Source organism: Salvia hispanica, chromosome 5 (genome assembly GCF_029641045.1).
Source record: "Salvia hispanica isolate PSC_SH4W2 chromosome 5, Shi_PSC_v1, whole genome shotgun sequence".
Lineage (NCBI taxonomy): Eukaryota > Viridiplantae > Streptophyta > Magnoliopsida > Lamiales > Lamiaceae > Salvia > Salvia hispanica.
Window position 1 is genome coordinate 11194137 of NC_142696.1, and position 12696 is coordinate 11206832.

At 34.7% G+C, this 12696-nt stretch overlaps 1 protein-coding gene across 1 annotated transcript; it reads right to left on the bottom strand.

The window, feature by feature from the left end:
- Window positions 1–2426: 2426 nt before the first annotated feature.
- Window positions 2427–3113, bottom strand: LOC148926278 (uncharacterized). Its single transcript, XM_089059060.1, has one exon. The coding sequence runs from the start codon at window positions 3111–3113 to the stop codon at window positions 2427–2429; it is 687 nt and encodes a 228-aa protein (XP_088915186.1).
- Between the last annotated feature and the right edge of the window lie 9583 nt (window positions 3114–12696).

The following is a 12696-nucleotide window of genomic DNA, read 5'->3' on the forward strand; positions in this document are numbered from 1 at the left end:
TCCATCAATTTAATTCTTTTGTCTGCTATGTGACTAGAACTAAATTAATTCTCCAAATAGTTTTTCTAGTTTGAAACTTTATTTATTATTCGTGGAATAAATTCCAACTGCGCAGATTTCTGAATAATAAATTCCTCTTTCAAACACCTCATTGGGGATCACCCTTTTAGGGATTTAATCATACCACACTGGGCACGCGAATTCTATGAAATAATATTCCAATACCTTCATGTTATTCAATTACTACCACCCAAGATATCATGAACTTGAGTTACGTACAAACTCTCACATATTGATAAGTCAAAGTGGCGTTTGATTGAATAAACAATATTGATATTAATATCATAGACTAGAAAATACTAAACTTTCTGAAATATATTCTTTCAGTAGATAGCAATAAAGAATACATTTCGGATTAGATCCTTTCAATGCTTTACCACACCGGTGTTACTAATCTCTTCTTAGGTAAGAGAGAATTATCACAAACACCGCAACCGTACCAATAGGTAGCCAAAGCCTATCTAGGTTGTGAATACGTTTTTCTTCTTACTAGATCTGGCCAAGTCCCCTACTGGAAAACTCATGAGGAGATTCATCGAATTTCCCTACTTGACCTTCTTAGTAAAAAGCCTTAGACTTGTTTATCATATTTCAATAATAAACCATTATATTATATTATTTATTCTCATAAATAGGTAAACAAGTGGACGTGGCGTTTCTCATATACATGCACAAGCTGACTGTACAAAGGCATGTACGCTCGAAGCATCTTTTAGTATATAAACCCCAACAATCTCCCACTTATACTCAAAGAATGCTTTCGAGTATACCAACCACTTTATTGGCCTTGTGCTACACATTCACACACATTTTCTCCCACTTATACTCAAAGCAGTCTTTGGCCACTATGTACTCAAAACTATAATTCTTTAAAAGAATCTACCAACATAGTTTGCTAGAGTACATAAAACGAAAATATACTTGTAATTTATAACCTTAATTCTTGCTAAGGAGCACAATTATTTGATCAAAATATTTCTAGGCCCTTTGATCCAGTGAAATAATTTTATGTGCCTTTCTCAAGTGCACTTATACATATTCCTCTATCAAAATCCATTATTTTGATCCTTCTGAATTTCTACTAATTAAAGTAGAATACTTATAGTAAATATAAAGTTTTAATCATGTCGAATATGATTCCCAAAACTTTAATTATATAATACCAACTTAACTTGGTATTATCCTTGCTATATAATTTGTGATGTAAATTTATGTATTAATATAATTACCTCATCACAATGACTAATTGGAAATTAGTCCTTATGACAAAATAAAATCGAATGATTGCATTCTTTGTTTTATAGTCATAAATTCCAAGAGTTCATTTATTTAACCATTTGTTGTGATCTTTAGAAATACTTTCTTTGGAAATCCAAAAGCAATTCTAATTTTAATAGCTAACTTGGAAATATCTTTTAATGTTATTAGAGTCTTAGAAAGTGTGCAATTCATCACTTCTTTTATTCTAGGGTGTGAACCCTTTTAACTCTATCAAACATTACCTTAATTCCATTTATGAATATTCTATGAGACAAAATTTAGCTCCCACTTTTAAAAGTAGAAAAATACCAGTCTCAATATTCTCTAAGGCTATTAAAACAATTTAAATAGTGCTTAGAGTTAAATTCATCCTAGTTTAATAAAATGAGCTATGAAGCTCTTATTAAACACTTAGAATTTAATCATTCATTTAAGAAAAGCTCCCACTATTTTAATTATCACTTTCACAACAAAATAAATAAAATATCAACTATTTAAATAGTTAACTCTTGGCTTGGAACATTAAAACAAATTTAATGTGCACACTATATTTACTATACAAGAATTTCTAATATTTATAATAAATACGTATCTTGTTTCTAGTTGAATTTAATTTACTTGTCTTGTAATCAATTATTGTGATTATTTTTCTTACACCTTTATTTGAACAAACGCGATCATAAGATCATTTTATTTTGTATTGAATCCATGTCGAACATTAATGTTCTATTGACTCATCAACAAAATAATGGTTCAAAAGACTTAAGGATTAAAGAAACTTAATAATCAATATTTCTATAAGAAACCTTCATAATAATTGAATCAACAAATTTAATCACAAGTAAATATTTTGATATTAACCATGTTATATGTGATGTCATAAATAATTGGATAATCAAAACTTCATTTATCTAATAATGCAAGCATTATAAAATGACATCGATAATCCAAAAACACAATTGATAGTCTAGGAATAAAATTCCACATCAATAATCCATATGATATCAAAACCAAACAATATCAAAAACTCTTAAAATTCAACAATGTAAATAAAGCAAAATAAGACTTTCATTGTTCAAAACATAAATGTCATAGCTAGATCAAGATCATGTCTTCCTCCTAATCACATTGGGTTGGCTCGAACTCTCTGCCATGTCAGACTTGCGTCTTAGGTCAATGGAGTTATTGACAATCCCACCCTCCATCTTCCTTATCAGGACTTGTGCCTCAATGAGCTTGCTAGAGAGTACTAGAAGAGATGTTGGCCAAAGCTTGTCCATTATCTCTTTCTTTACTTTCTCATAGCTCTTTGGAAGTCCGTCGAGAATCATGAGTTGTTGGGTTTCTGGGCCTATTTTCCCACCCAACTCCTCGAGCCTATCAAAACCATCAACCATTTCCACGACATAGTCGTTAATGTTTTGGTTCTCCTTCAAGACCGTTCTCCTCAAAATGTTCACCACCGATCTCATGAGACTCTTGGTGGACATTTCATCAAACCATTTAGGTTCTTCAATCAATGACCTGTCGGGCTTGTCAATCTTGCCAAGAGCATTGCCGACCGAGGCCAACAAAAACCTCTTGACATGACCGCTCGCGGTATCCCATCGATCACAAGCATCCTTTTCCTTGTCTGATATGTAATAAGCAGAGGGGCGATCCTTAGTGAGGACCAACCTCAAATCACTAGCCAACTGATCAACGTCAAGTCTACTTTTCCAATCCAAATAAGAATCAGAATCGCATTCCTTCGATTTAAGGATCGCACTATAAACTTCCCAAGTAGTAAACATCTTTCGTTCAAGCTGAGAATAAATACCAATAATATAAACATGTAAAATTTCAAAGAATTGCAAATAACCACAAAACAATTCATCAATTTTACATCCACAAAAATCAAGCACAAACGTTCTTCTACTAGGAAGCCGTGTCATATTCATGCAAGAAATTCATTATTTTTACTGGCCACAATGTCGACAGATAGTCCAGAGACCATAAGAATGGCATGGCTGACTAACAATCTAAAGCGTATAACCATAAAATTAAGCACTAAGGATTCTTTACTTGTGCGTGAACTCCTCTAAAGAAAGGTCGAACCGGACAGGCACCTCCTCCTATAGCTCCCTCTAAGCATTATTAAAATACAATCCTTATAATTTCGCAGCAATATTGCTCCGGTAAAGACCAGTCGCGATATTACTGAAAAACTAATTTTACGATTTTAATAACCTTTATCTAGAGAAGTCCAAACTTACGAACTGGTAATGTTCCTCCCGTAAAGACAGGCCGGTCACTACTTCGCACTAAGACCAATTTTATGGAGGCCATATACAAACGTGTTGTAATTATCGCTTCATATTTTCTTGTTTGTGGTTTTAATAGTTTAATTATCACTTAAGCAGATAAGGCAGATATCCACATTCAAAGAATAATTAGACATGTACTAGCTATGCATGCAAGGCAATAAGTACATAGTCGATGCATGAGTTAAACTAGATTTTAGCAAATAAAATCATAACTCAAAATAAATATCCATCTTTCATCAATAAAACATGTAAACACATTTACAAAAGGTTCACATAAACATAATGACGAAACTTGATCATTTAATTAAGCATCTAAAATAAATAGATAGAATTAAAATTCTATCTTCACATTAACAAAATTATCTAGACATTAAGTCCAATCTTAAACAATCATACATTATTAGTTAAAATAACATATCTTGATTATTAGAATTACCTTTTAATACTATTAGGATTTACTTAGATAGAATTAATCCATCCTTATCCTAAAATTAATGTCTAGGTGTATATCATAAAAGATTAGCTAAGTCTCAATTTAGAATGCCCACTTGGATATATAAATCTGCATTTATCCAATTAAGACTAAATCCATTTAAAACACACCAATTAAATTCGAGAATTAAAATTCTCATAGCTTTCAAATAAAATCACATGACAAGAAGAATCTTATTACATCTTTAATTCATAATGATGTTTTCTAGATGAAATAAAATTCACCTTCATCAAAATTAAAGACAAAATTCAACTTAAATAAATAATTAAGGATTTTAATAGCAAAATTAATGCTCTATGAATTTTCATACATTTAAATCACATTTGATGTTATCTAGATGAAACAAATTCACCTTCATCAAAATTAAAGATAAAATCCAAATTAAACTAGGAATTGAATTCCAATTAAAATCCAATTAATCATTTAACACTTTAATAATTTAGGATTTAAGTAGCATGTTAGTGCCAAATGAATTTTTCACTTCTTTAATTAAACCGATGTTATCTAGATGAAATAAAATTCACCTACATCATATTAAAGACAAAATTCAAACTAGGAATAGGATTCCAATTAAAATCCATTCAATTATTAAATATGTAATTTTTGAAATTTTAAGGTTTATAAAACAATTGAAAACTTATGTCTTTTCCTTAGGTATATATCTAGGAAATAATTCCATAACACACCAATTAAAATATAGACAATTTTCAATTAAACCTTAAAATTAAAACATGAAAGCATATTAGGAGAATATTCTTTAAAATTTCATTCTATTATGGAAAAGCCAAAAATTAGATCAAACAAATATTGAATTTCCTTATGTTAATTACCATGATATTATCCAGATGGAAATAATCCACCAAAATCAACTAATTAACAAATTAAATCAATTATTTGACTAATTATTCAATTGACAATATTAAAAAAGACAATTATTCTCTTTAAATTAGAATCTTGACTTAATTGCAAAATCATTCTAATTCCCACAAGATATTTTAATTATTCTAGGTTTAGGATTTTAAACCACAATTATAAATAGCTTGCGTGTTAAGAAACGAAATGAAAACACGAAAAACAAAGAATGAGACGACGCAACCAAAACCCTAATTAGGGTTTGGGCCGCCACCGGGCCTCGCAGCAGCAACTGCTGCCGCGTCAGACCCCCGCCGCCGCCTCTGCACGTCGGGCACTGCTCCACCGTCGACCGCCACCTGGAGCCACCGCACGCCACCGCCGCCACCGTCTCGAAACGCCGAGTTCGGCCGCTGCAAGCGTCGATCAGCCACTGCAGCGACGTAGGAAGCCCACGTCGCCGGATCTGCTGGGGCAGACCCAACGCGCCTCCATCGCCGCCGCCTCGCCGAGCCATCGCCTACACCGGTCGTCGTCGGTCAGCCGCTGCAGCAGCCACCGGAGGCCCACGCTGTCGGATCGAGATCGATCCGACACGCCTCCGACAGCTCCGCCGCCCGCTCGCCGTCCGCCGCCTCTCCCACTGGACTGGAGCTCCCTCTGGTCGACGACCATCGCCGGCCGCCGCCCCGAGCTCCTTCTCCGTCGCGATTCCCGGTCGGCGTGAAGCTAGGGTTTTTCGAAACCCTAGTTTAAATTTATTTTTTTTTCGATTTTAATTAACTTGATTCATCGCGGTCGCTTCGCGTGACCGCGATCTTAAATCTTAATTAATCGTTTCTTAATTTGTAACAATCTTTTATGTTCATATCAAATATGCATATTTAAACATCTAGCATTTTAGCAATTTAAATTATTCTTGCATATTAAGAACATAAAACTATAGATCTATGAATACTTGCTTAGATCTAGAATATTCTTGTGAAAAACTCAAATAAAATTCGAGATTCATAATATTCTTTCATCGATCCAAGTATTCAATCATGGACCACTTTATTTCTTGATTCAAAAACATATATTCACTTAAACACATACATATATGTATCAACAAACATATAATCTAGTACATATTACTTAGAATATATAGATCTAATGATGTTCATCATAGATCTAGAATATTTTTGTGAAAAACTTGAATAAAATTTAAGATTCATAATATTCTTTCATCGATCTAGAACATCATATCATAGATCCAAAAATAAAATCAAGAAAAACATAGATCCAACACATATTGCATTATTTTCGAAAAATTCAATTAATCAAATACATAATCAGAGCCTAAAAATTGGCTCTGATACCAGTTGTTGGGACTACCGCAGTGGAAGACACGGAAACCAAACAGGTCCTTGACCGGATCTATTTAGGTGATTATGCATTCGACTCCAATTTCATGCAATAAACATATATCTATAGATATAACATCAAATAAACACATAATCATGCATATTCGATGTAGATTCGATTGTTACCTCATAATCCATCATTGGATTGACGTTGCTAGCTGCACCACCCGGAGATCCTTGGTTTATCGACCACGAATCTTCCAACCTATTCCCTTGTCCTTGATTCTCCATCCGTGTGGGCGGATCTCGAAGAACCAAATAAAAGTGATATAAGATCTAGGGAAAACCAACACAAACACGAAATTGTCTTGATCTAATCCTATGAATTAGGATAGAACAAGAACAAAAACCAAAACCCTAATCTCCCTCGTGCAAACGCACGAAAACCGAGGCAAGAGGGGAGAGAGAGAGCGTCGGTTATGGCGGCTAGGGTTAGGGTTTGTGATGTGTGGAGTGCTTACTAGGGTTTCCCATCTCTACACTATTTATAAGCATGGACTTGTTGGGCTAGGATGGAGATCCATGGAATGACTTAAGTGTTGGGCTCACCCATTAGATAAATTACTAATTAAATCAAATGACCCATGATTTAATATATTATCAATGGAATATTATTTTGTTCCACTAAAGAATAATATTGCACTCCCACTTAAATCACCAAATTACAAATAACTTGGATCTATTTTATTTTATAATATTACCCGCATTTAAGATTATCTTGATCCATCAATTTAATTCTTTTGTCTGCTAGGTGACTAGAATTAAATTAATTCTCCAAAGAGTTTTTCTAGTTTGAAACTTTATTTATTATTCGTGGAATACATTCCAACTGCGCAGATTTCTGAATAATAAATTCCTCTTTCAAACACCTCATTGGGGATCACCCTTTTAGGGATTTAATCATACCACACTGGGCACGCGAATTCTATGAAATAATATTCCAATACCTTCATGTTATTCAATTACTACCACCCAAGATATCATGAACTTGAGTTACGTACAAACTCTCACATATTGATAAGTCAAAGTGGCGTTTGATTGAATAAACAATATTGATATTAATATCATAGACTAGAAAATACTAAACTTTCTGAAATATATTCTTTCAGTGGATAGCAATGAAGAATACATTTCGGATTAGATCCTTTCAGTGCTTTACCACACCGGTGTTACTAATCTCTTCTTAGGTAAGAGAGAATTATCACAAACACAGCAACCGTACCAATAGGTAGCCAAAGCCTATCTAGGTTGTGAATACGTTTTTCTTCTTACTAGATCTGGCCAAGTCCCCTACTGGAAAACTCATGAGGAGATTCATCGAATTTCCCTACTTGACCTTCTTAGTAAAAAGCCTTAGACTTGTTTATCATATTTCAATAATAAACCATTATATTATATTATTTATTCTCATAAATAGGTAAACAAGTAGACGTGGCGTTTCTAGTATACATGCACAAGCTGACTGTACAAAGGCATGTACGCTCGAAGCATCTTTTAGTATACAAACCCCAACAATTAGAGGATTGCGTACATACTCTATGTGATTCATTAGCCAAAACTAACATGTAATATCTATACATACTATATTTTGTGTAACATATTTATATAATTTGTAGTACTAAGCTTAATATAAAATAAACTTGTCCCAAAATAGTAATACAAATATAGAATTATACAAAATGATGCATGTTTTGGGTCAGGGATATCACAATTCTTCCCCCCTTTAAGAATTTTGTCCGCAAAATTCAGTTCTGTCTAAGTAAATATACTCAAAGAAATTGCTAACCCGTAAATAGATGTGGATAGTTCTTTCTCATCTTTCCTTCGCAATTGTTTCATTTGGCGGTCCACTATATTGACCGGTTCTTTTATATAACTCAAATTTTCATAAATCCGTATATCAGAATCTTTCAGAACATGTGAAGGATCAGATCGATAACGACGAAGCATACTAACGTGGAAAACATTATGAATCTGTGCTAATTCCTGAGGTAGTGCCAACCTGTATGCCAATGGTCAAAATTTTTCGACATTATCATATGGCCCAATATAACGAGGACTCAACTTACCTTTTTGCTCGAATCGCATGACTCCTTTCTGAGGTGAAACTCACAAAAAGACTTTATCAAGACTGAGATAGTAAATCGCAGATATCTGTCAATATATAAGATGCTAGAATACCATATAAGCATTCCTGCAGATAATGATGCCAAATCTTCAAAGCAAAATAATGTCGTTAATAACATATTTTGAACAGAATAAGAAACTCCATGTACTTGCAATTGTTATGACGCATAAGCAATAAACTTTCCATTAAGTCAAAAGATAACCAAATCCATGTTTCAGCGCATCACTATAAATATCATAATATCTTGTACCCGCGGAGATAACCAAAATAGGTGACATATTCAACCGATGCTTCCACTAATTAAAACTCTTTTGGTATGCTTCACTCCATATAAAAGAAGAATTCTGTCGTACTAGCTTCATTATCAATTGAATAATAATCAAGAAATATTTCCAGTTGAAAACCAGTTCAATCTTTTGTAAATCCACTTCTATTCCACGACCTGACACCACGTGTCCCAACAATACCACATGTTCTAGCAAAACCTCACATTTACTCAACTTAGCATAGAGTTGTTCATCTCGCAGGACTTGAAATACTGACTGTAAGTGATTAACATGCGCATCTGTAATTCATGAATATACAAGCAAGTTGTCAATAAAATGAACTACTAACCGTTCCAGTAATGGTTGAGAGACTCTGTTCATCAGTGGCATAAAAATTGTAGGTGCATTTGTTGATTCGAAAGGCATAAGCTATACTCATAATGACTGTATTGAGTTCGAAATGTTGTCTCTTCAAACTGATCAAACAAGTCTTCGATTCTCGGTAATGAATATTTATTCTTCACTGTCACTTGATTCGACATTCAATAGTGTATATAAAGTCACAATGTGCAGTCTTTCTTCTTCAAATATGATATTGGTGCACTCCAAGATGAAACACTGGGTAATATAAATCTCCTACCAGACAACTCTTGTAACTGATTCTTAAACTCTTGAAACTCTAATGAAGACAGCTGATAAGTAGAAATAAAAATAAATGCAGTGCTCAATAGAGAAATATGTCTCCTGATAAGGTGAAAATCCAAATAAATCTGCACTTCCAATAAATCAAAAAGCCGAACTAGATAATATAAGAAAACCTGGAACAATATATTGATTAATGTAAAATATCACTCCATCCCGTCTCGATGACTGTATTACCATTTCTTTTTCTTGACAAGCTACCTTGGTTCGATGAAGTGAAAACCAATATATACCCATAATAATATCAAAAACTTGTGTATGAATAAGAGAATCAATATCCGCTGGCAGCTCAACTGAATTAACTCGCAACACCTTCTCTAGAAAACCGTGTATATTGAAATAATGTCAGCTCATAATCAATAAACATGGTTCCTTGATTAAAGACAAAACCTTCTCTGCTTCTTATCACAATATACTTCTTTGCATATTTTTAGCATTGAGTTCTCTAGAAAAATCGTCTGAACTGAATACCAGAGGTTGTATCATAGATTGTGTGACTGTTTCTCACCAATAGTAAGTATTGCTTCAAAGAAGAGATACCCTATAATCAAAACCTTCTTCTGACATACAACTCATCTGATTGAACACCGGTTCTATCACTTTTGACTATATCCCAGCCTCAGATTGATTAGTCCCATAAAATCAACAACTTCTACTTTTCCGAGCTCTTTAAATTTTCTACCTCTTTACCTCATCATTGGTCCATGTACCAAAAATCCCAATATGATGCAGTGTGTATATGAGATGTTTCTACAATCAATTGATGATGCAGGGCGGCTAACCCTTCTCTCCTCAGTGACATATGTTCATGACAATACAAATGCAAATGAAACTTATAATCAAAATTTGTCATATGATATACATGAATGCTCTGTCCCAGCGGGATTCTATCCCCGCTCTGATACCACTCTTTGCATATTTTGACCTTTCCACGAAGGCCCCTCTTTGATTTGACCTTTCCACGAAGGTCCCTCGCTCAATGACCCCATCTCGCTTCGTTTACTTGAAAGTCGTGGGTAGGCGTGCGCTATCAATCATATTGGATCTGGCATCATTTGTTAACCAGAGACTACCGTTGGTGCTTTCGCATCCCTGTTCCTCCAAGCGTAGAAGGCTAGCTTTCTGTCGAGTCTGTCCAGGGGGCCATGGACCGGCTGTCCGGTCGGGGTCGAGTTTGTTGATTCTCGGACGACTCCCGCTAGATAGCCGCCCCTCTCTCTCTTTTTACAGCCTCGTGGACGGACGAAAGAAGGGAAGTTACAGAACGGGGCGAATACCTGCATTGATTCACTTCAGCAGGAAGAAAACCTCCTGATGACATGACTGAAGCAAGCGAACCGTGGGGCTTCGTTCCCCGAATCAGACTGTTCTTGAAGCTCAATCACTAAGGCAGGCTGCTTTCCGAGTCTCCGTCTTTTTAAAAATGGCGAACTGGCATCACTGCCTATTCTTCTTAAAGGATTGAGCTTCAAGAACAGAAAAATCTCTGGTTATCATCCCGACCAGTTCGTCGATTGAATGAATTGATTGGCTAGTGACTTATTATCAAGGTTTAATGCAATCGGGGTAGCACTGCTATAACCTTATTCATTGTTGTTACCGCGAAAGAAAAAGAATCTTGAAAAGAATTGTTTGCCCCCCTTGCTTGTTGCTAACGCGCCCTTTAATAGTCAAATCTAACTGAACCAATTTCATAGCCTTGCCGCCATCTGCTAGCAGTGGCCGAGTGGTCAAAAGCGACAGACTGTAAATCTGTTCTTGCGTTCTCTCTTTCTTTATTCCGATACCGTAGCTGATTACTAGCGATTCCGGCTTCATGCAGGCGAGTTGCAGCGGTGGGTTCTCCGTGGACAATGCCACCTTAAATCGTTTTTTTAGTCTTCATCATTTACTCCCCTTTATTTTATTAGATCGAAAGGAAACGAGAAACTCTCGGGAAATTGCTTGAAAGAAAAGAAAAATCCTCTCTTTCTGTCTTGCTTGAGTACTCAACTCTAAAGAGAGGAAGCCCGACTCTGCTTTCCCTGATATTCACGAAAAGGGCTGCCAATCAGGAAAGAAAAAAGACAGGAGTTACGAGCTTCTTGAGGAGATTGTGCTTTTTTGTGTGCCATGTTTGAGACCTTAGACGGGGGCATTTTTGAATTTCGGGATCGAACGGAAAAGAAAGGCTATTTTCCTTGAGCCGGGTTTGGTGTTCAGTCCGCAATTCCAAGGGTTTTTCCTGGCCTTCTCGCAACAGGAGAGGCTTCCGCTCTTTGTATTGACCCGTAGGTCTATTATCATTGTATATGACCCGTAGGTCTTTTGTCATTGTATATCAGATCCAGAGCAAGACTGTCACATATCCTCTTTAATCCCATGATTCAAATGATTCCAATATGATACATCAAACATATCCATTGCACCAATTACATAACCATACATTCCATCAATTAATTCCAATACTATAGATAAACATATCCATTGCACAAATCACATATCCACATCACATTTCACCATCAATATCAAATAACACATAACCATTTAGTCTCCTATCATATAATTCAAATATTCACTCCAATTTAACACAGATCAATCAATCACATAAAATATGTAAAATTAAAAGTGTGATTTATACACACCTGGCTAAGATAGATAATCTGGTAGAGCTCTTGTTCATATTTCTATATCTATAGCCCTTGATCCTTGAGAAAATATTTTATCCCTCGTTTTCTTTTCTCCCTGCTGCCTCCTTTTTCTTTTTACGAAGAAACTCTACTAATTTAAATTGATTCACCATCTAACAAACTTAATAATAAAATATTTAATATCTCACACTTTCTTATGAAATACACTAATCACTTAGGGAGGCAACTATGAGACACGTTTGTAACCACATGTCACCATTATGAAATTCCTCTTTTATTTTCTTTTACATTTGTCAAAGTATATCACTAGTTTTATATTTCTATGCATTCTACCTGTATTCATACATTTTCTAGTGAACTACATCCACACAATTATACATTTACACATACGGAAATATTTATATATATTTATATACCAAGCACATTAACTCTATGAAATTAGAGGATTGCGTACGTACTCTATGTGATTCATTAGCCAAAACTAACATGTAATATCTATACATACTATATTTTGCGTAACATATTTATATAATTTGTCCTACTAAGCTTAATATAAAATAAACTTGTCCCAAAATAGTAATACAGATATAGAATTA